We start from the raw sequence: 25,660 nt of genomic DNA on the forward strand, positions 1-25,660 counted from the left end.
CCCGGGGAACTGAACCTCGGCATCAACACACAGAAACCCCGGGGAACTGAGCGTAGGCATCAACACATAGAAACCCCGGGGAACTGAGCCTAGGCATCTACACATAGAAACCCCGGGGAACTGAGCCTAGGCATCTACACATAGAAACCCCAGGGAACTGAACCTAGGCATCAATACATAGAAACCCTGGGGAACTGAACCTAGGCATCTACACATAGAAACCCCGGGGAACTGAGCCTAGGCATCTACACATAGAAACCCCAGGGAACTGAACCTCGGCATCAACACACAGAAACCCCGGGGAACTGAGCCTAGGCATCTACACATAGAAACCCCAGGGAACTGAACCTTGGCATCAATACATAGAAACCCCGGGGAACTGAACCTTGGCATCAATACATAGAAACCCCGGGGAACTGAACCTTGGCATCTACACATAGAAACCCCAGGGAACTGAACCTAGTCATCAATACATAGAAACCCCAGGGAACTGAACCTAGGCATCAATACATAGAAACCCCGGGGAGCCCACCTGGTCTGTAATACATAAATAGTTTTCGATAGCGGTTGGACACCTGAGGATGACTTTTTCTTCACCTTCTGCAGGATTATTTTGCGATTCCATTTTGTTTTCCTTGTAATTTTTTTCTCTCTTACAACAGTAACTACACTTTGAAAGTACTTAATTGGCTGTAAAGCACTTTGGGACACCTTGAGGTGATGAAAGGCACTATATAAATGCAATTTCTTTCTTCTTTCTTTCTGTTTTTTCGCAAATCACATCCATGCATCACAATTACACCCCTGTGACTCTAGTTTTAGAAAAATAATTTGCTCTTAAAAAATGATTTTAAATGACTTTCAGCCAGCCAGAATTGAAGTGGACCTGATTCCCTGGGGTCCTCTACAGCTCCTATCGCTGTAAACCATGGGGAAAAAAAGAGTCCCACGCATGATGATAAAGAATTGTAAGGTTCACCCCAATACAAGTGGGTGGTCCTTAACCTTAGAACTTAACAGTCCCTCAGAAGTACATAGAGACGTGGCCTACCTCGCTCACACTGTGGCCCAGTGAACCCGTACACACATGCACAGCGACTCGGCCCGATGCACCGTCCTCCGTTCTGGCAGCCATTTTTACACACAGCTAATAAGGAAAAGAAGAGATGACATCTGTTGGCAACGTGTCCTCATCATTGCTTTGGAGAATGACACCAAGAGTGATTTTTTTCTTAACATTTCAATTACAATGAACAACTTTTAGATGAAATACCATTTTTGAAGGAAACAAACATAGCCCCTTACAGATTCCCATCATAAGTCAACGTGAAATTGCCCTGAACCTTCATGCAGCACAAACTGGCTTCTTGGATGGATCATGGCTTCCTGGAAACTACAGGAGAACTTTCCAACTTTGTTCAACGAGGGATGTGCCAAAATAACTTCAAATGTTGTCAGGAAGATACCTTAAAATATGACTTCAATTAATTCCATATGGGTCACTTCAATGGGAAGTGTAATGGGCCTGCCATTATGGATGCCATAGTCGCTAGAATGTTCCACCCAGGCCTTATTTCCAATATCTAGTCTATGCTTAAAATTATCAGTGACCCTTGTGAATAGTTCCTGCTGGTATGAACAGATGTTGCCCCAGTTTCACGATTATCCTGTATACAACCTGATATCTGACAGCTAGAATCTGGGATCAACTTCAAAAAATCTGAGCCAGTCAACTGGAGGTCTTAGGTCAGGCCTGACTTGACATCTTACATTTTGCACCTGTGTTCCGTATTGGAGAAGGATCCTCTGCCACCAAGATTTGCCTGCACTCTGTATTTGATTAGGGCCCTCTGCCACTAAGATTTGCCAACGTTCTGTATTTGAGGAGGATCCTTCTGCCATTAAGATTCATAAATTGTAATGTCTGCAATGCAGGCAAAGTTGGTTTGGGCACTTGGCACCCAAGACTGACGATGGTGCTAATATCCAAAGCCAGTAAACACAAATGGGGTGTCAATAAATGAAATGATGTTTCACTGGGGAAAATTCACTTCAGTTTTGGCTGATTGTAATTTTTTATGGCTAACAACACAGCCAGTGGAGCTATTTGATATTAAGGCCAGAAATCAAGATCAACCCAATTTGTACAGGATGGCGACCGGCAACCTCCACTGCCATCGGCAATCACGCCGGGCATTTATGGCAAACAGGCGTCTGGTGGAGGAAACACAATAGGCAGGATTTTAACCGTGATAAAATGGTGGGTTGGGGGGTGGGGGGGGCATTGAAATTGGAATAATTTCAGACCCGCCCCCAACCCACCTATTTCCGGTTTTCACCGGGGTGGGACGAGGGGCAGGCAACCATCCCGCTCTCAGGAGGCGGGTTGGTGACTAAAACCTTTCAAGGAGGCTGCGGGCCTCCATTTTGAAAGGTTTTGCAATTTCAACCCCTGAGGGCCGGGATTCCCGGGCCTTCTTCTTCATGCTGCGAGAGGAGGCGAGAAGGTCCGAAACTGCAGTTAAGTGCCTTTATGGCACAGCTTGTGGGGCCAGAGGAGCAGGAGTGCTTCCCCCAGGCCCAATTAGCCTACCTGCAGCGACCCCCCCCCCCCAACAATCACGGACCCCCCCAATGATTGCAGATCCCACCCCCAAAGATAGCAGTCCCCCCCCCACCACAGCGATTGTGGACCCCCCAAGGATCACAGACCACCGCGATGACCCCCGATCCCAAAACCCCTCCTCCTCGGTGACTGACCCCCCTCCCAGTGACTGGCACCCGGTGATCGCCCCCCCATGACCCCCAATCCCCCCCCCTCCATGACTGACTCGCCTGGTGACTGACCTCCCCTACTCCCCCCCACCCGATGACTGACCTCCCCCACGACCCCCATGCCCCCCCGGTGGCTCCCCCCCATCCATACAATCTAAGACTTACCTTTTCATGTCCTCTTCCTTGCTCTGCTCCCATCCGACTGAGACCAGCCTGTCAATCAGGCAGGCCTATCAGACGGGAAATCGACAAAAAAAAATAAAAGACGTCCCCCCTCCCGGCTCCGAGTCAAAATCCTGGCCAATGTAACTGCAGTCAACCCTCTGAACTAGTTAAAAGTGCAAGAGGTGGTCGTGGATCACTGCAGTATAACTATAACCCCAGACAGTTGGTCTCACATCACCTGCAGTATATTATAGTCCCAGGGAGGGGTGGTCACACATCACCTCCAGTATAACTATAATCCTGGCAAGGGATGTGTCACATCATCTACAATGTAACTAGAAAGTGCCAGGAAGCTGAATTTTTAAACTTGGACATTGAAGATTAACGAGAGTATGAGCTCTGATGACAGATTACCTTGATTTATTTTTTCCAACTAGTCACTGGCAGTTGGAGGTTGAAATGCAAAGCTGTTTACAGGCGTTTAAATCCTCGAGCAGAAAGTTCTACTTTCCCTGACTTGAGAGGGTACAAATGGGAAGTATAAACTCCACAGTGTGTGGTAGGAGAACTGGCTTTAACAATATCACTGAAATGTTAAGGAATGGACGGGAGCCATCCTGCAGAGTTATGGAGCACAGTGAAAGAGAGGCTTTCCCATACCAATAACCACCTCACAGGTCCAGTACAGGTCCTGGTTCCTTCGGGAACACCATTTTCAGTTCCATGAACATATTTACAAATAACATTAACTATTTAGTTCTAGTTTAGAATGAGAAATTTAGCATATTAAAAATGCAAAATCCATGAAATAAAACATAATGTAACAACATTCTTGATTCATTCTAGTTCCATGGCCCATATTTTCACACTTTAATACACCTGTAATTAAAATTGCATTCTCGATACTCGAAATGAAACAGAACTCCTTTCACCAACAAACAAATAGTGGTTTTAGATCCCTTCCCTGTTCACGATGAGTTAGCTGATCTCAGTGGGGAGTAGGGTTGCTACCATTGGCCTCAGTGGCCATGGTCTAGGGAGCAGAAATTCAGCCAGGTTCCCATTCCTGATCAATATCCAATGACCCCTTCCAGAAAGAACATGAATGCATACACCTCAGAAAGACAACACTAGGCTTGGCCAAGAGACACTCCCCATGTTGATTACTCTGCTGAAACTCACTGTCTAGGCTCACACGTGAAAAATGGCTGCTTGGCTGAGGTGTCGGAGGGCGGCCAGCACCCATCAACTGTACCCCAGCAACAGGCAGCACTTTTGGGGGAGGAGGAGGAGAAAGTGAAGGGCACAAGGCAGTGATCTCATCGAGTGGCTCAACCATCATCTGAACCCTGAGCTCGGATAACCTCCTTGAAATCATTCCCATTCACTGTTCTTTTTGCTCCAGCATCCACAGTTGACTTGGCAGGAGGGCTTTATTTCTTTTTTTGCTGCTGACAATGTCTTGGCTGACACCAAATGTTTTGGGCAGTTAATAGAGGATGACGCCCTCCACCAAATGGTTAACGATGATGTTATAATCGGTGCCAAGTTTATTGAGCAGTAACCTAGCAACTGATTACCCAGAGACTGACAGTGAGTATACAAATTATGTTCAGATATGTCAGTAATGGTCATTTTCTCTTGGGGTGAAGCCACACTGCATGATATTAGCTACAGACTACTGCTATTTTCTAGATGATAAACAGGCTATTACTCAATAATTACACTGCTGTTTCTATAAGGAGTGGGCGACACTTACATTATTGGTTTGCCCTGTTTATCGACCTACTTAGCCCCTAACCCTTCTGTCTGTGCGCTGGGATCCAATATAAAGTCTATTTGCTGTAGTGTGATGTTGATACTCACGCTGCCCGCAGTGTGTCCCGATGTAACCTTTCTGGCAAACACAGCTGTCATCCGAGCAGGACCCACCGTTCATACACCTGACATTGCACTGCTGAACTGTAAAGAGAACAGAGAGGATCAGATGTCTCTGCATTTTTAACTGAATGAAAAAAAATCAACTTTGACTTCTTCACATGTGGCATTTGTTGCAGCTGCGCTCGAATATGGCTCGCAGGCCACACCAGCAATGAGTTCAGCAATGCTCGAAATCCCATTCACTTTATTACAAGTTCTTCCGACTCAAGGGAGAAGATTAAAGAAGAACTAAAAGCTCACCTCCCACCTCTTTGCTTCTAACTGTGTGACTGTCTCAATCGCGTCTGATTGTGTGCCCGACTGTCTCACTCGTGTTTGATTGTGTTCCCGACTGTCTCACACGTGTCTGATTGTGTTCCCGACTGTCTCAATCACGTCTGATTGTGTGCCCGACTGTCTCACTCGTGTCTGATTGTGTTCCCGACTGTCTCAATCACGTCTGATTGTGTGCCCGACTGTCTCAATCACGTCTGATTGTGTGCCCGACTGTCTCAATCACGTCTGATTGTGTGCCCGACTGTCTCAATCACGTCTGATTGTGTGCCCGACTGTCTCAATCACGTCTGATTGTGTGCCCGACTGTCTCAATCACGTCTGATTGTGTGCCCGACTGTCTCAATCACGTCTGATTGTGTGCCCGACTGTCTCAATCACGTCTGATTGTGTGCCCGACTGTCTCACTCATGTTTGATTGTGTGCCCGACTGTCTCACTCATGTTTGATTGTGTGCCCGACTGTCTCACTCATGTTTGATTGTGTGCCCGACTGTCTCACTCATGTCTGATTGTGTGCCTGACTGTCTCACTCATGTCTGATTGTGTGCCCGACTGTCTCACTCATGTCTGATTGTGTGCCCGACTGTCTCACTCGTGTCTGATTGTGTGCCCGACTATCTCACTCATGTTTGATTGTGTTCCCGACTGTCTCACTCGTGTCTGATTGTGTGCCCGACTGTCTCGCTCGTGTATGATTGTGTGCCCGACTGTCTCGCTCGTGTATGATTGTGTGCCCGACTGTCTCGCTCGTGTCTGATTGTGTGCCCGACTGTCTCACTCATGTCTGATTGTGTGCCCGACTGTCTTGCTCGTGTCTGGTTGTGTGCCCGACTGTCTCACTCGTGTCTGAATGTGTGCCCGACTGTCTCACTCATGTCTGATTGTGTGCCCGACTGTCTCACTCGTGTCTGATTGTGTGCCCGACTATCTCACTCATGTTTGATTGTGTTCCCGACTGTCTCACTCGTGTCTGATTGTGTGCCCGACTGTCTCGCTCGTGTATGATTGTGTGCCCGACTGTCTTGCTCGTGTCTGGTTGTGTGCCCGACTGTCTCACTCGTGTCTGAATGTGTGCCCGACTGTCTTGCTCGTGTCTGAATGTGTGCCCGACTGTCTTGCTCGTGTCTGGTTGTGTGCCCGACTGTCTCACTCGTGTCTGAATGTGTGCCCGACTGTCTCGCTCGTGTCTGATTGTGTGCCCGACAGTCTCACTGGTGTCTGGTTGTGTGACCCTGATTTCAATGGGGAGGCGGGGGTGCGTACGGTGCGTGCGAGCCCCATAGCAGGCGGCGTATCCGGCGACGATCTTAATGACCGGGCCTCATTTCCATAAAATTTCTCGGTGACCCGCCCAATCCCGGCCAGATCCAGATCCACTTACCCAGATAAGTGGTGAGGGGGACTCTGGACACAATCAGGGGAAGGGGCGGCGGAGGCGGGGGGGCCGGGGTTAAGCGAGGCCCGGAGGAGTATTCCTGCTCCTCCTGGCTCACAAGAAAACCTCAAATAAAAATTTAACGCTTACCTGCCTGGGCCTTTTCTGGCCCATGATCCACGTCCTGGTAGGTCTGGCCTGATGGAGAAGCCATCACTGCTCCCTCGCTCCAGCCTCCAACTAAAATTGCAGTCGGGTCCCGACAACATAATCGGGATCCGATCTGCAGATTTAGAGAAGGATCTCACTTACTTCCTGCAGGTGTCCCGTCGCCTGTTCATAAGAGCCGGTTAATACGGGGACACAGTGGGAAGGCAGTGAGATCAGAGGAGGTAAGCCACTGCCTCATTTTAACTGCACCCCTCCCCCCTGCCCTATTTCCTTCCAGGTGGGGGGGGGGGGGGGGGGGGGGGGGGGGAGTTAAAATCAGGGCCTGTGTCTCATTTGTGTCTGACTGTATCACTGTATGTCTGATTTTCACCTGAGCAGCAGGACACAGCTTCAGTGTCTGTGGCCTCAAAAAACCCATTCATATTTGTTGGAGAAGAAAGTTAAATTAATCAGCCCTTAATTTAATTGATCTCACCAGGTCTCCTTATATCTATTCAATCAAAGGGTGATGAGGGTGTTGATACTTACACACAAACCTGAAACAACTCATCAGGTAATATCTAATACCTGGTTAGAAATATTCCTGAGCTGAGGGCCTTTATTCATACAGTACTGACTGTTGATGAGAAGGAAAGGAAGGAATTTCACAGAGTTGGGTAAGGGGTTGTCTGTAACGGCCTGTGCCTGTTCCTCAGAATTCAGCACTCTCCCATATTTGATTTTCTATAATCGTAGACTGAGGTGTATTTTCAAAAAATCAGCTTAGGCAAAGTGTAACTGTACAGAATAAATTAATATTAAAGATAATTTAATATCACACGAAATGGGAACGGTCCAATCAGTGGAAGATTGTTTCTCTCAAATGGAATCATAGTGTTGATGGACAGTAAAACTGCCTCTTTAGAGGGGGATTTACTCCTCTCAGAGTTCATCTGAACTAGACTTCCCTCGTGGCACTGTTTTCAAACTCTTAATTGGCTTCTGGGTGGGCACTAGGCAGAAAGGTGATCTTCAGTGCCGTAGGGAGGAGCCACCTGCACTAGCTTCAGTTGTGTTATTACTAACCAACCACAGAGACATATGAATCCTCTTAATCCTGAGACCATCTGTCCTCCTGACTAGAGCACAGTGGAGTGAACTTTCACTTTTACCAACTGGACAGAGCGCAGAGAGAGAATTTCACAGGGACGTTTACATACTGGTAACAGAAGTCGACTCATTTTCCTTTCATTCAAATTAATGGAAGGAAAATTGGGAGAGTTCCATAAGGGGCGTGCGATCCTCCCCACCTAATTTTCCTCCCTGTGTTCCGCCCAGGCAATGCTTAACACACAGGCTTTAAAGACGAGAGTTCGCCCTGGTGTGTCCTCCAACTCAGGAGGGGGGTCATTGAAAGGCGGAGAATGAAATAGAAACAAATGATGCAAGATAAAGTTTGGCAAAAAAATCCAGGGGGGAGATGAGAAGAAACTTTTTTCTTAAACTCAATGAGTTGTTATGATCTGGAATGCACTGCCTGAAAGGATGGTGGAAGCAGATTCAATAATAACTTTCAGAAGGGAAGTGGATAAATACTTCAAAAGGAAAAATTTGAAGGGCTAGGGGGAAAGAGCAGGGGAGTGGAATTAAATGGATAGCTCTTTCAAAGAGCTGGCACAGGCATGATGGGCCAATGATTCTATGAAAGTTGATGGTGCTGGTTTTGGATACAGCTGTGAATTGGCTATTTGAAGCCATTTGTTGGCCTCTACTCTGATGAGCTTTCTGTTTTCTCATCCGGCTCACAAACTTTGTGTTTATTCATTTGAAGAATTATTATTTCAAAGGCTAAAGGCCATGCCCTCTCCCCTTGCTAAAGGAGAAAGTGTGGATGCAGGAGGCCTTTGGTGGGGCGGGTGGGAGGGTGTTGGGTGGAGGGAGGTATCGGGAAAATGAGCGAAAACATTAACATACTTTTAAATCCTTGAGAAAACAGTATGGGTGCCAGCTGTTGTAACAGAGAACAGAATCAGCTCCCGGGTGACTCACATCTAATAATTAATAATGAAACCATTGCCCTGTCCCTCTATATGTGCACATGGTTGTTGGGGTGATGGGGGGGGGGGTTCAATTAAGGGTAAAAGAAAATATTAAAGAGAGCGGTTGAGAATGTCCCGCTCAGGGTTTATTTTTTTAAATTAGGACTAATTATCCGCCAGATGACCACACTAACCAAAATGGAACCATTTGGAAATATTCCTTAAATATTGATTTAGTTTCTAAGATACAGCTGTTTAAAAACACACTAGGATCGAATTTCTGTGGGGTAATTTCTCCCAATCTCCCGCTATAGTTTTAACTCCAGGAAATGGAATAAATGACCTTTTCGCGGTTTCTCCCGATCTTCCGATGAAGTTATGCAGAAATTCTGCCCCACAATATCTTATTTCCAGATGTTTGTACATTTTTAAATGATACTTTACTAATTTTGCATGGTTGTATCCTGGAATAATCACTGAATATTATATCATAATGACCAAAGCAAATTACTATTATCAATTGAAGAGCAGGAAATATTACCGCAGTAACAGGCTTTAAAATCACAGACACCCCAGATGGGACAATGTGCCTTGCTGTCAACTCTTAACTCTATCCTGTTGTGATCTCCACAATTATTGTGATTATCCCAATGGGACTGAGAGAGGCAGATTACAGATCCCAGGGTGTAGTCATGAAACAGTCACAGCCCAGTGATTTTTTACAGTGTAAAATAATACTCAAATGGCCATCCTGTTTAACGATAGGTGAATTTATAGTTCCAGATGGGCATCCTGAGAAACAAACTCTCTCCCAGTGACTTCCAGATTGTTTGTAATTTACATGAAAATCCATCTTGGCCTGCTCGCTACACCAGTCCTGGCAGGTTTTGAGCATCTTCTGCGCTCCTAATTTACCACTGACAAGAGATTCCTCAAATACCAGCAATACACAAAGCCAGTAGCCATGGGGCTGTTCTAATTAGCTGTGCAGTTCCAGTGAGTGCAGAACATGCCCTGCGCTGATATCTCGATGCAGGCGTGTGACTCAGACTGCTCTATGCTGTCAGTAATCAGAGAGATAATTCACAGAGCTCACCCATTAACCCTCTCACCATGCCTCAGGACCATGAGCTTTGAGCCACCCAATCTAAACAGAGTGATTATCTGACTGACATTGTTCATTTTTAAATGAGACAAATTCTTCTTCAGCTGGAATGAGTTTGGAACTGAAGATCAATAAATGTTAACTTTCTGACTGCTCATCGGTCTCTCTCTCTCTCTCTTCTCTCTCACTCACTTGCCGTATAGATCTACTGTCAAATCCTTGATATAATGAAGTCAGAGCAGGACTAAACACCAAAACAACTCGGGATAAAAAAGGGGGAAAAATAGGTGTTTTTCATCATCTGATCCTGTAAGATCTGGAACCATCATTCCCCATTGAGAACACAGGCAGGGCCTGCTGTTACAATCTGCTGCTTAAGGAAAGCATTGGTGATATCAAGGCTGATGGCAGCCAGTCATCTGACGGCATATTCTGTACAACATGCAAATACCTTATGTGGAAAGTTGGAATTTGATCTGGTTCCTGGGAAGATGAAGCTGGGATAGCCCAGTGTGTTACTGGCATGAGATATCTAATGCAGGACAGCAAACTCTAGATATTTACCTGCAGGTACATTCAGCACCAACACTGCCCAGAGGTCCGTGCAAAGCTAATTATAACAACCTATTGACCGATGGCTGCATAGCATCCCAAAGTTTGAAGAATCTCATGAGGCTGGTAGTTAGTTAGAGCTGCAAGGAGTGGCAGAGTCTGTCAGGTACTTGTCTCTGAATCCTTGTGCACCTAGACCCTACTAAGTCAATCACTCTGAATTTATGGCCTTCTTTTACTTTCTGCCTTGATTCATTTTAATTTCAAGACATTCCCAGTATCCTGAATGAAGTCACCGAGCTATGAGAGTGACACTATAAGCATCCTCATACCCCACACTGTTGTTCAGCTATTGCTATATTGGGAGGACTGAGTTCGACAATAGCCATACCTCTCGAGTTTCAAATTGGGCCCAGGATGAAAATTTCCGATGTCTGCTGACTGAAAGGGTCCCATATAAGGTGAATTTTGACAGGCAGTGTAGAGGAAGCTTTACTCTGCATCTATCCCATGTTATACCTGACCTGGGAGTGTTCAATGGGGCAGTATAGATGGAGCTTTACTTTGCAACTAACTTGTACTGTACCTGATTTGGAGAGGTTTGATGGGCCAGTGTTGAAGTAGCTTTACTCTGCATCTAATCATTAAATTGATTAAATGAAGGGGTCTGTAGAGTTTAACTTCAGTCAATGCAATGCCACTTACTTGAACCAGATCCACAACCTGGGGAGAGTTGCCCGTTGGAACAAGTGCACATGTTTGGTCTGGAGCAGAACCCATCACCACACGTATTTCGACAAATGGCTGGACAAAGACAAAAGGAAATGCACTTTAGAAACTGCCAGTTTGGTGTAAAGCAATCAAAGATATAATTGGCTGTTGCTAGGTCACCTTTAACTCAGTTGAAGCTAAGACTCATCCATTCATGGTCATGTTATACTGTTACATTTAAGTGACATTACCCTGTTACATTTAGAAAGATGTTACCCTGTCACATTTACAGTGACATATTGCTGTTACATCTACAGTGAGATTGTAGATATATTGATAGTGACGATACCCTGTTACATTTACAGTGACACTATGCCATTATGTTTACAGTGATGTTATGCCGTTATGTTTACAGTAAAGCTACACTGTTACTTTTGAAGTGACACTAAGCTGCCACACACTGGGTGACAACTTTTCTGGGTTTGAAATGGTTTTGCATTGTCAAAGATTGGCTTGCAGTGTCCATGCCACAGGAATGTCAACCTTTGACCTTTTGACTGGCTGGAATTGCCCTTTTGAACTGGTTTCAGTCAATCAAAACCCTTGCAAGTTGTGCCTACCTTTAAATGAATGGGAGGAAGAAGTAAAACAAATCAGAACAGATACATTAGGTCAGCTAGATAGAGAAGAACAAAATTAAAATGGAAGAGGAAAAGAGTGGAGGAAAAGGGAAGAAAAGTGAGCAGAAATAAACATTTAAGTTTTCATTTAAAATGCTTGGGCAAGTTTGAGTGTTCACGTTGGGGATATTTGAAATCTGAGTAACTGTCTTACTATAATATTAGTGTCTGTTTCAGTGTTAGATTTCGTGAACTGAAAACTTAATTAAAACACTGGCTGGACTGGGGACGCTGTTATTTCTTTGGAGGCAGTAGGGTTGCTAACTCTGGTTGGACGTATTCCTGAAGGTTTCATCACAAGACCACACACCTCCAATGGCCCTGCATAGTCAAACAGCCATTTTGCCCATTTCCAATATTTCTATAATTAGTAAACAAAAATATTCAATGAAAAAAAAAATCATTTTTTTTAAAGCCCCTATGATTTTTCTCTCAGGTTGCTTGTAGCAGTATCCAGGGGATTAATCTTCAATTCCTGGAGACATCCAGGCAATCCCGGAGGGCTGGCAACCCTAATGGGCGGTCTAAGGGCCGACATGTGCTACAGCACAAAAAACTAATGCAGTTGGAAAAATGATGGGTTATTTTGGGAACATTATGGCAGTTGAGTGAATCAGGAATTCAAAGTATCAATCGTCAGTTCAACATTAGATGGTCTCCAGTACAACAATTAAATAATGATAGATTTCAATCAGCAACGATGAAAAAAAGAATATAACCTAAAGAAGCCCACAATAAAATAAGTTTCCCCATGGATAGAGTTGGCTGTACTTACGCACAATACATTGGTTACCACCAGGTAATGTTTTCCATCCAGGACAACAATAGGAATGAAATCGAGATCCGCACACATTTGGCCTAAAGGAAAATGAAAGATATTGGTTACACAGTTTCATCTGACCTCAGCGACTCCTGTAGTGCTAACCATACTTAATGTAATTCTTGTCACGATCCTGTGTCTATAAGAATATTGTAAACAATTTTACAACACCAAGTTATAGTCCAGCAATTTTATTTTAAATTCACAAGCTTTCGGAGACTTCCTCCTTCCTCAGGTAAATGTACCTGAGGAAGGAGGAAGTCTCCGAAAGCTTGTGAATTTAAAATAAAATTGCTGGACTATAACTTGGTGTTGTAAAATTGTTTACAATTGTCAACCCCAGTCCATCACCGGCATCTCCACATTATAAGAATATTGGTGCTATTTATTTACAGTGTTATGATATTAATACCACAATAGTAAAAGGATGGAATAACTTTTTCCCTGCAATATTGCTTTTTTGTACTCATCTCTTGAAAGTTTCATTCTGGATTTTGATGGAACACTGCTTGTGATAACAAACTATAGAAAATTATAAAAATGTGCAAAAATGCAAGAACATCATAATTTCACTTCAAGAACAAATACAATGACCCCCCCCCCCCCCGCCCCCACCAAACTCATGATACCCATAGTTTAGAAAGCTTTTAGTTTCCATCCCTGAATCCACATGCAGCCTCCCTGCTTGAGACACTGCATGGTCAGTCCTGCGTTCACTTCAATACGGTTCCTTGGTCGATTCAGTCTTTCAGACATTCATCATCCCTCACCTAGCCTTTCCGCCCTCTAATGTTTTGAGACTAGGAAGTTTAACCTCTAGGGGAACCCAAATGGGAGATTGACACTTGAGTCTAACAGTCAGAATCTCACTCAAGGTTAACAGGAACATTAATGGCACCACGACCACATGGCAGTGAGCTTGAGCCCCTCACCTGCTTGACACTTAATCCATTTGGAACAGAGAAGCAGAGGAATATAGGAACACGAGTAGGCCATTCAGCCTCTTGAGCTTGTTCTGGCATTCAATTAGATCATGGCTGATCTGGATCTTATCTCCATCTACCCGCCTTGGTTCCGTAACCCTTAATACCCTTGTCTAACAAAAATTTATTAATCTCAGTTTTGAAATTTTCAAGTAACCTAGTCTCAACAGCTTTTTGGGGGAAGAGAGTTCCAGATTTCCACGATCCTTTGTGTGAAGAAATGCTTTCTGACATCACCTCTGAACGGCCTAGCTCTAGTTTTAAGGTAATGGCCCCTTGTTCTGGACTCTCCCACCAGAGGAAATAGTGTCTCTCTATCTACCTATCAAATCCTTTAATCATCTTAAACACTTCTATTAGATCACCCCTTAATCTTCTATATTCAAGGGAATACAAGCCTAGTCTTTGTAACCTGTCCTCATAATATAACCCTTTTAGCCCCTGTATCATTCTGCTGAATCAGCGTTGCGCCCCCTCCAAAGCCAATATATCCTTCCTGAGGTGCGGTGCCCAGAACTGAATGCAATACTCCAGACGGGGTCTAACCAGGGCTCTGTACAGCTGTAACATAACTTCCACCCCTTTGTATTCCAGCCCTCTTGAGATAAAGGCCAACATTCCATTAGCCTTTTTAATTATTTTTTATACATGTCCACTAGCTTTTAGTGGTTTCTGTATTTGGGCTCCTAAATCTCTCTGCTCATGCACAGTTCCTAGCTTTTTGCCATTTAGAAAATACTCTGATCTATCTTTCTTAGGTCCAAAGTGGATGACCTCACAATTTGTCAATGTTAAGATAGATCTTTGTGGCTCTCATTCACATCACTTGTTAGACTCCCCACCTCAAGCAGAAGATAAAATTGAGATGTTGCCTCACTGGAGGCTACGTCCTGTCTCCTGACCACTCCAGCACTTGCAGTCGCCGCAATATTCACACATCATGCCCTGACCCCTTGGATGGTTCATTCTCCTGCAGTTATAAGCTTCTTGTTAGGGAATGAGAAACATTCCCAAAATATCAGCAATTCCAGGCAATCTGATGGTGTGGAAGGATTTCCAGACTCACGGAGCATCATCGTGTAGAGCTGAAACGTCCTTTCACTTCCCAGCATACAGGTAGTCAGTTAAAGGTCAGCCTGGCTTTCCCTACATTCCACAGTACTTGTCTGGTCCAGGTCAATAAGGTAAACTCCAAATCATCCACAGATTATTTGAGCCAAGTAAATCAGTAAATAAATTTATCACAAGGAGAGTTCAACAACTCTGGTGGGATTTATTGATATTGAATAATCCATGTAAATGGTTCAAACAAGAAACGGTGAAAGGTTCCTCTAATCTGACTTGTACAGATAAAGCAAAAGAAATATTCAACCTGCCTTGTGATTATGTGAGTGCCGGTGTTCAGAAGAGAGACACTAACATGGCCCCCTCTCTAGCAGGATGTCAGGCAAACGGGAAATGTCTTCCAGGAAAGGTTTGATAACTAGTTTCAAATATTTATTATAGCTGGTGTGTGATTATGGATTGGGAGCAATGACCTTACAGAAGGAGACATATTGCCCTAGCACTCCTCTGGTCTCAATTACCCAAAGGGCGGAGGTAGGCAGAACCGAATTAGTACGAGTGTGAGGCATAGACCCAGCGAACACAATAAGACCGACCTGTCAGAACATTATATCTACACATTGAGTTGGTAGATGAAGTTTTGTTGGCAATTTCCTGGTGCTTGGAACGTTGCGTTGTGTTGTTCACATTTTGTCACTAGTAAGCTACTGCTTCTAAGGATCAATTCCCACTTAAATCGATACCAAACCTAGTCAAGTCCAGATAAACAAACAGATACCCAATCCAAAAAGGAAATTCTAATCTTCCCCCCAAAAAACACTTGCATTTATATCGCACCTTTCAAGATCTCAGGACTTCCCAAAGTGTTTTACAGCCAATGAAGTGCTTTTTAAGTGTGGTCACTGTTGTAATGTAGGAAACATGGCAGCCAATTTGCATGCAACAAGGTCCCACAAACAGCAATGTGTTAATGACAAGATGATCTGTTTTAGTGATGTTGGTTGAAGGATAAATATTGGCCAGGACACCTCCCCTGCTCTTCTTCAAATAGTGCCACAGGATCTTTTACATCCACCTGAGGTCTCAGTTTAACATCTCATCTGAAAGACAGCACCTCCAACAGTGCAGCACTCCCTCAGTGCTGCATTAGAGTATCAGTTTAGATTTTGTGCTTAAGTCTCTGGAGTGGGACTTAAACCCACAACCTTCTGACTCAGAGGTGAGAGTGCTATCACTGAGCCACAGCTGACATACTATAGCCATTGTATACAACTGGTGTCCAAGCAAGACATTTCAACATAAATTCCAGATCCAAAGAGAACATGTTCTCTAATTATCTGTTTCAGTTGAAGCTCACTGCTCTAAATCCAGGCAATCTGCTTTAAAAGTCCAGTCATTTTTGTATAAAATGGACAGTCTTATTACTGCATGGTTTTATTTAGGTTGAATTATTGGAAGGATGATTGATTACACCAGAAGAATCAGCCAGTGTGCAGTAGTCTGTAACAGGAACAGAACAGGAATTAAAGGACAGGCCGCACATGCTCAGAGATACCTGATCTTACATTGAGCGATACCCTGGGAATGGCCAAAGCCCACAGGGCAGGACACCCACAAGGTTGAAAAGGTAGGATGAGGTAAATCACATAGCAGCAATTACGTGACATCAAGCTTGGGTATTAACAGGCTGTAAATTGTTGGAGGAAGATGAGGGAGGTGAGGATTTCTACAGTATTGAGGTCCTGGGAGAGAATTATTTATAGAGTAGAAGGTGGTGTGTTGAGTTATGATTTGAGTACATTAAAGATGCAGGGAGGAGGAAAAGTGCAGTAGGAAAGAATACTTGGAGCTCAGGAGGAACAAAAGAGGAGTGATCAGAGGAGCACAGACCACTGTTATATCAATCTCCTATTGCACCACGAAACACACTGAATCATTTAGTATAATCACTAGTCACACACAGAGGACAAAGGTAAGCTAGGGCTAGTGGAGACAGCTCTAAAATGGGTGGCTCTGCTTTGTTCTGCTAAACTCATTCTAAGTTAGATTAATGGAAGGAGTCGCACAACACCAGGTTATAGTCCAACAGCTTTATTTGAAATCACAAGCTTTCGGAGCTTTGTTCCTTCGTCAGGTGAAGTCTGGTTTAGTTCACCTGACGAAGGAGCAAAGCTCCGAAAGCTTGTGATTTCAAATAAAGCTGTTGGACTATAACCTGGTGTTGTGCGACTCCTTACATTTGTCCACCCCAGTCCATTACCGGCATCTCCACATCTAAGTTAGATTAATGTCCCATCGCCTCTTTTATAATAACTTGATTTTACCAGGAGTTTATAGACATTGATGACCAAGTAGAATCTTTCTCGTCAAACAGGAGAGTACCTGTGGGACGGTACCCTCAGTACCACAACTGGGGAACTGTACTCCAGTACAGGAATGTATCCATACCTGTGTACCCCGTACAGGAGAGTACACCCTCCAGTTCCTCCCGCAGTATACCTGTGGGATTGAGCCTTAGTAAGAGTCAGTGCTTTCTTGAGAGGAATTGAAAAGAAATCAATGAATCCAGAATAAATGAAGCCTCACACTGTGAAATCTTACAACATCAGCAAACTCTTGGAAGTCGTGTTGAGAGCACAATGCAAGTCCCTGCACAGCCACTGTGATAAGTTTTCATGTGTTTCATCCTAATCTGTAAAATGTCCTTAACCTGGCCACAGAGAGTTCACGGTCATCGTAGACTTTACTTTACATGGCTCATTAATTCAATTTTCCATTTGGTCTCCTTCCTGGCTCCATGTTGTCCCCTGTGAAGGGCAGGAGTCTGGGCCACACATGTGATTTTCAGAAATCTTTGCATTTCAGAAACTGCCTCTGAGTTCTTCAGTTCGCACTGTATTAACAATGTGTTCAAGCAGTAGATTCTGGGAAATTCAGACTGGCAGGTGGGCACTGCACTATAGACACCACAGGCTGGTACCCTTGCTTCATAATACCTAGCTTCTGGAAGCACAGGATAGTCCCAAGATAAGGGATCACTGAGCTGGGTAAGTGTGAAGCTCACCCATACAGGGTAGCAGCTCAATAGCTGAGAATCGGATTGGAATTTTGGCCCTAGAATTGAGAATCCAGCACTGTACCAGGATTGAAACTAGACCAGTACCAAGACTGAAACTAGGCCTGTACCAGCATTGAAACTAGACCTGTTAAAAGACTGAAACTAGACCAGTACCATGCCTGTAACCAAAGCTGAAGGCAGAACTAAACCAGTTCTGTCCCTGGCCTGAAATAGGTTGAAACTAGGCATGCACCATGTCATAGCACAAAAGGCTTTTTCCCTTCAGCTAGTTATAGAGAAGTTCCAGCTTTACTTCATTAAAAACAACATTGACAATGATTAAAATCAGACATTTTGTGACATCCATCCACCAAATGGGTTGCCCTTGTCTTTCTCTCATTGTAATAACCTGAGAAAAATTCAATAATTTATTTTTCCTTGCCAGCTTCCTTCACCAATCTTCTTCCCTCTTCTCTAGCATCATAGGAACATATGATGCTATAGAAGAGGAACATAGGAACAGGAGTAGGCCATTCAGCCCCTCGAGCCTGTTCCGCCTTTCAAATAGATCATGGTTGATTTGTATCTTAACTCCATCTACCTGCCTTGGTTCCATAACCCTTAATACCCTTGTCTAACAAAAATCTAGCAATCTCAGTTTTGAAATTTTCAATTGACTCCCGGCCTCAACAGCTTTTGGGGGAGAGAGTTCCAGATTTCCACTACTCCTTGCGTGTGAAGATGTGCTTTCTGACATCTTCTGACATGAACGGCCTAGCTCTAATTTTAAGGTTATGACCTCTTGTTATGGGACCTCCACCAGAGGAAATAACATTAACTTCCACTGGGGTACAATTCCCTGGGCACTTACTCTCGCTGGGGTACAGTTCGCAGGACGCTGGCTCTCGCTGGGGTACAGTTCCCCAGGACGCTGGCTCTCGCTGGGGTACAGTTCCCCAGGACGCTGGCTCTCGCTGGGGTACAGTTCCCCAGGACGATGGCTCTCGCTGGGGTACAGTTCCCCAGGACGATGGCTCTCGCTGGGGTACAGTTCCCCAGGACGATGGCTCTCGCTGGGGTACAGTTCCCCAGGACGATGGCTCTCGCTGGGGTACAGTTCCCCAGGACGATGGCTCTCGCTGGGGTACAGTTCCCCAGGACGATGGCTCTCGCTGGGGTACAGTTCCCCAGGACGATGGCTCTCGCTGGGGTACAGTTCCCCAGGACGATGGCTCTCGCTGGGGTACAGTTCCCCAGGACGATGGCTCTCGCTGGGGTACAGTTCCCCAGGACGATGGCTCTCGCTGGGGTACAGTTCCCCAGGACGATGGCTCTCGCTGGGGTACAGTTCCCCAGGACGATGGCTCTCGCTGGGGTACAGTTCCCCAGGACGATGACTCTCGCTGGGGTACAGTTCCCCAGGACGATGACTCTCGCTGGGGTACAGTTCCCCAGGTGATGACTCTCGCTGTGGTATAGTTCCGTAGGCACAAGATACCCTAAGACCCTCCCCCCAAGGTGGCCATCCTTCATGTATGAAACTAGACAGTAAATATCAACAGAGTACTCAACTGCAGGGTGGGCTCCACAGTTGAGCCCAAACAAGTCCTCACCCAATGTCCACGAACAGGGAAAGTGATCAGGAGCAGGAATCCGGCTTGGTTTTGCCTTCCTTAACCCATGTTCACTGAGGCTAATTGTAACCTCCCACCCCACTACTGTCACCCCAATTGAGATCAGACCTGGAACCTCAACACTTCCTGATCTGAACAGTTACTCACTGATACATTCTCTGGGCTCGGGGCCATCAGAGAAGCTAAACGAGAAATGTCAGTGCAGCAAAGAGTTAAATATGCCTGGCTTCAGGATGAGTCAGGAACATAAACACTTCCTGTTGGTCAAAAACCACTTGTTGAAGCAAACCCGCAATTTAAAATGTTGATTCTAATTGCTGTCTCCTTTCCCAGAGTTTCTGTAGCAATAAGGATTCACTTGAAAATCATAGCTTTTGGCCAGAAAACAATGACAATAATTTTCCAGCAAATTAGACAAAAATTTCAGCTGCAAATAGTAAATACAAACAGTATCTATTGTAAGTGAATATAGTCCTTTAAATCTGGAATCACTTTACATTCTGTCTGTCCATACAGAATGATAGGAATGACTAAGCTGCCAGTCAGACAGTTTATACACAGAACACATTTATATCAACACTTCTGCCTGACATATGTGAGCATCATGTTGAAATAACCAAAGAGATAATGGGCTGTAAGTGCTGGCCTCCAATAACCCAAATTTCCTCCCCTACTCTGCAAATCCCAACCGGTTAGAATTTTAATTGAAACAGGAAATTAACATGGCTTGAATTCATTCTGGTTTAAACTTACCAAACTTGGGTCCAGTGGTTACATAAGATAGTCTGAACCTATAGTTTAACCAGTCTTTCACCATATCAGTGGACACATTTGACATGGGAATCAGACTAACAGTTAATCTCCTATCTCATAGTCGGTCTGTGTCAGTAGATGAAGCTCATGTTGGCCATTTCATTCTGGCCAGTGTGATTCAGTGATGCAGTAAATAGTTCAGCCAGCACAGCTGTGTGGAGAGGTGCAGATGGACAGGTATTCTGGAGAGTTACTGCATTGTGTTTGAGAGTCAGCGAGAGATTATACAAAATTTTTCCTCAGGAGATTAAATGAATGGGGTAGAATCCACAATATGGTACATTGTATGTGGGCTGTGGAAAGAGATGAAATGCATGGAGTAGAGTGCATGATAGGATAGATCGTGCATTGGCTGTGGAAGGAGATTAAATGGGTTGGTAGAGTCCATGATAGGGTAGATTATACATGGGCTGTACAGGGAGTGGGGCAATGAGCTAAATGATCTTGTCTTGCCCCTTACTTTTTTTTGTTATGATATTTTTACAGACAATATATAATTTGGGATAATTTATAACTTGTGCTTTGGTGGCCTTAAGACCCCAGAATTTCACAACAGCACATATTCCTCACCCTTGTGGACATGCCATCTCTACATAGCATGTCTATTTTTTCCCCAAATTTCTCCCCTCTCCTTTGCGGGCTTTTGTTCCAGGGACACCACCAGCTCCTGGTATGTCACTGACCTGGCCATTTTTCATGCGAGTGTTGAGAGGATATTTGGCTACGGGAAGCTTCATGGTCATGTTCGATCATGCCCTCCCCTGGCCACCCATACGCACACGTGCACACGCATACATGCACACACTCTCAATGATGCTCTAGGAGCGGTTAGGAGCTTGAAGGAAGAGTTGTGAGAGTGACAAGGTTTAAGTCCCCCTCCAGTTTTTATCCTGCCCCATCTCACTTATTCCTAGACTGGCTGGCTGAAATAGGGAGCTCATTGTGTGGGGCATCACAAGAGCTTTGGACTATCATGAGGGCAAATTTACCTAGAACGCAATTGCCCAAAGAAGAAGCTTGATGCAGTGAAGTGCTACAGACTTATTATGGATTTATTTATAGATCAAAGCAATGGCCTCAATCTTTACTAACTCCCATTGTCAATGAATCAACAACAACTACAACTTGCATTTATATAGCGCCTTTAATGTAGTAAATCGTCCCAAGATGCTTCACAAGAGCGTTATCAAACAAAATTTGACACTGAGCCACATAAGGGGATATTAGGACAGGTGACCAAAAGCTTGGTCAAAGAGGTGAATCAGTTTACAAATCTGTAGCAAAGGGCGATTCCTGTAACACAAAATTACACCCTCCTTACAATGATATTTCATTGGTAACACTTACAAATAATGATGTCATTTCAAACTCTGTCGAGCTGTGCTTATATTGCAAAAATTACAGCACAACTTGAGAGTCAGGTCCTGACCTAACTCTGGACAGGACCATTGTGAAACCCCTCTGGAGAAGGCAGTCTCTCACTCCTTGGGTTTGACACTGCATGGAATATAACTGCAGTGTGGTTTAAACCAGGTTTAAAACGTGCTCATGTGGGGGATCCTGGAGCAGATTTCTATGCAAGTGTGTAAACTTCCAAAACACAGAGCTCTCTCCTGACCAGGATAGTTTGAATCAGAACTGGGCAGAAACCAGGCAGTATAATCAAGGTACCACATAGCTGTCATCAGACCTTTTGCTACAGTATAAACGCACTCTGTATTGTTGTATTGAATTTATATATGGAGTGCTGTGTAGAGCATAATTTAGCACATTGCAAATTGGGTGAAAGAATTATGGTGTAACAGCAGAAAAAAGCTGGTCTTTTAACTTGTGTTAATTGGTGATTCAAGGGGAGATGGGCTTTTGTATTCAGTTTAATTAAAAACAGATTCATTCCTGTGATGTAATTACAATAATATATTCACACAGGGAGTGTCTGAACCCATCCAGCTTACTTTGTGTTGTGTTTTACTTATTAAATCCAGAGGAAGTATTTATTGGACTGAATGGTCAGAGAGAGACGACACTAGAGCATTGTCAAACCGACATTAGAAATTAATAAAATTCTCCTTTATTAAATATATTCATTGTTACTATTCAAATCAGATTATCAATTGTGAATTTAAAGTCACTGCAAAAAGAATTTTAAAAATTCAGTAATATTTGCAATAACCAATGTTTCAAACATGACACCAAGGAACGTCTGTCCCTAAACATCTGGAGGTTGTATATGAACCCATAAACTGCAATGTACAGATTTATAAAGCTAAGTAAACTCACCAAACTTACTAAGTATAATAAACCATCTATTATCTCAAGACTTCTTTCAAGATAAATCAAACGAAGACACTAAGGGTCTCCATGCTGCAGTCTCACCTAGTGGGCATTACAGTGATTCCATTACGTAGAAAATGGAGTGAGGGTCCCATACATACACAACACCGTCTTCGGGCTTAAATTCAGACACTATATTTGCGACGGTGGCCTTGAGTTAGTTAGAAGTACACTCGAGATTATTGGGGGGAAAAAATCTAAAAAAAAGTTGACCTTTCATTGGGTTTTAAATGTCTATAAAAGAGATGACTTTTGCTGCTGGCTGATGCATTGTACGGGAACTATGAGAATAGAGCAGCTTTACTCCTGCATCAGATTGTAAATTACACTCTGCACGTGTGGCACTCAAAAGGAATCATACTTGGTTCAACCGCTAACCAAAAGAATGAATTATTCATGGCGATTTAATCTGAATTGAGGGTCTCAGTGGTGTGTATGTTTCAACTCAACCAACACTTTAAAGTTAATTGTAACTGAATTACAAAAAGTTCATGGAAAATCAACTCGTGGAGCTATGACAGGCTGGCCACCAGCAACACACCATGCTCATTGTTCCGTCATAGTCTAGTTTCGCAACTGCTGGGTGTCTGCCAGTAGTGGCTAAAGACATAACATCTCCATCCTTCAGTGGTATACATGCACAAGGCAATTTTGTAGACCACTTAAAAAATTAACACTGATTTCTGTGAAATCTTCACACAAATTAATTCAATTCCCGTGTACTTTCTGGGTAATTTTGTAAGTTTATGATTTATTCAAGATCCAGACTAGAGGCCAGCAGAAGAAACATTACCTTCAAACTCAATTCATTCAGATTGTATCTTTGACAATAATCTCAATACAAAAAACCAGCATCGCCAACATCTGCTCACTTTCACTGCCTCGGCCCTGCTCACTCCCCATTTAACCCTACTTACAGTCAGCTCGTTCGCTGCATTTCTCATTGTTCTACAGTTTAAACTCATCTGCATTGGCCGTATGGGAATTCTATTAATCAGACCTGTGTCTCGCTAAGTTGCAATCCAGGCCACTGCGTTTTTAAGAGTAAAAGGGATGGAATCATAGAAAGTGATCCCAAAACAATGATATAAATCCTGGAATCCCATGTAATAAAAATGGAATTTGACTTATTCAGTCACTATAAACCATTCCCCCTGGTTTCCAGAGAGGCATTCTGAGGTGATTTCATGTGCTGCCTTACTATTTGGGGCTCTTTGTTTATAAGGGCTGTTAAATGCATGGAAGGAAATTCACACATATGCAATAAAGTTCAAATGCATGTTTTTCTTTTAAATACAGATTTTACAAGTAGGTCCTAAAAACTCTCTCAAAGTCTTGACGTTTTCCCAGTCCAGTCCAGAACTCACTAAAAACCCCCCTTCACATCTCTGACCCCTCCCCAAGTCGCATTCCAACCAAGACAAAGAACTGGACTCCTCTCTTAAGAGCATAATCCAAAATCTCAACCCTAAATGAATTCAAATCCTGCCTTTATTAATCGATACATCGCTATCCCCTTCAAACTGAAAAACTCAGCACTAAACATCCCTTCACTCTGAGCCAACAGCTAGCTCTCACTTTCAACCGCATTCCTAACACAAAAGCAAAAAGTTTGAAGGAGACAAGCTCGACTTGGGGGTGGGGGCGTCAGGTTTCGGGTGGAACTGAGAGCGGATGAGTGGCCGAATAGTGGAGAGGAACACAAACTACAATCCCGAGTCCTTCCAACTTTTCATTTATTAAACGAACCTATTACCGGGATAATTTCAAAATGGGGTTCAATCTTCAGATGCAAAGCGGCGTTGTTGAGGAGCATTTGTGTTTTATACAAAAAATAAATTAAATATAATAGATATATAAATTATATATATTAAATATAAATATTGGAGAACTCTTGATTCGCTGGTATGACCAGGACCACATTTAGAATGAGATGGGTTGTGGACTCCATCTCTATTTCGTCTATTAGATATTTGACTGTAGATTTTTTCGGATTATTTGCAATGACTGAACTTTACCCTCTCAAGTTGTCTTGACCTCGTCTCCTGACCCGCGATTGTAATTCTCTGTCCCCGGTTCCCGTGAATCTTGCCGCTCCAAACTCACTCTCTTGTTGGGTCAGCGCCTCTTCAATGGAAAGGCAGATCAGAGCCGTACATCCCAGCACAAACTTGGCTATCCACCGTGCCCCCATGCTACAACCTCCTGGAAAACGCTTCAAAACTGCTGCAGACACTCAGCCCCCCGATCCACTCCTATTGGGCTGAAGAGAGAGAAAATTAAAGAGTTGTCTCAAACTCCCACTCCTCTCACATCAAGTCCTGACACAGGCAGCAGGCGATTCCGAGGAATGGAGGGGTAAGCACTGTGTACACAAGGGTTTTAAACAAAGAGGCAAAAGTTTACCATCAATGGGAGCGCTCTGCTAAGCAGCGGGAAAACATCTGCTTTTAATCAGGACACAGAGAATTCCTCCAGGGTCGGGAGATCCTGATCAGCCCAGAGCTCTTTGTTTGGTGGGGGATCTGGGCCGAAGAAAGGGAATAAAATCCTAACCCGAGGAAGGGGGGGAGGAGGTGGAAGCTGGATCCAAACTGGGCAAGGAGGCGGTCCTTCGTCGACAGTGGTGAGGGGCTAATAGACAAGCCCAGCACATTCCTGAGCCAAACGTTTCTCAACTTCCATGGGGTCTGAAATTAACAAGGAATAACAAGGAACAGTTAAACACTTTCAGCTGTAAGATCCCTTTCCAGGGATCTACTTGTCAATTTCAGGTCAATTTCAAACACTTCAAACTCTCCCAACAATCCGTGACTTTAAAAATGCGACCTCAGGTATTAGAAAAATGGAGAAAGAAAATAGCAGAAGTGATCAGCAGAAAAGAGCAGATCTGGAAGTGGCTGTAGAAAACATCCCTACATCAGAATCAAATCATCAATTCATTTGGAGTGCAGGCTCACGATGACTACATCAGAGCTTGAGGCTGCTAGATGTTACATTCCTAGTCAAATAGTTTACATTTAACAGATGATCACAGACTGCAGTCAATAAAGTCCCTGCTCCAAGGGAGAAAGGCAGCCCAGCAAACCGAAGTGTTTGTTCTCCAACCATCCAATTCCAATTCTTACCCTTCACAGGCGTTCCAAAAAACTCCAGCTTTCACTGGTCGGTTGAGAAGTGAAAAT

General features: G+C 44.0%; 1 protein-coding gene across 1 annotated transcript in view; it reads right to left on the minus strand.

Moving 5' to 3' along the window:
- Positions 1–24,733, minus strand: part of fbn2b (fibrillin 2b) — a 196,345-nt gene extending 171,612 nt beyond the window's left edge. The window contains exons 1-5 of the mRNA XM_067968183.1: positions 24,494–24,733; positions 12,544–12,626; positions 11,083–11,181; positions 4,807–4,902; positions 1,052–1,147 (exon numbers count right to left, since the gene is read on the minus strand). Coding sequence (XP_067824284.1) covers positions 1,052–1,147; positions 4,807–4,902; positions 11,083–11,181; positions 12,544–12,626; positions 24,494–24,669 — 550 coding nt within the window. The 5' untranslated portion in view covers positions 24,670–24,733. The remainder of the gene's footprint in view (positions 1–1,051; positions 1,148–4,806; positions 4,903–11,082; positions 11,182–12,543; positions 12,627–24,493) is intronic.
- Positions 24,734–25,660: the final 927 nt, after the last annotated feature.

The sequence above is a fragment of the Heptranchias perlo genome, chromosome 29 (assembly GCF_035084215.1).
Source record: "Heptranchias perlo isolate sHepPer1 chromosome 29, sHepPer1.hap1, whole genome shotgun sequence".
NCBI classification, from domain to species: Eukaryota; Metazoa; Chordata; class Chondrichthyes; order Hexanchiformes; family Hexanchidae; genus Heptranchias; species Heptranchias perlo.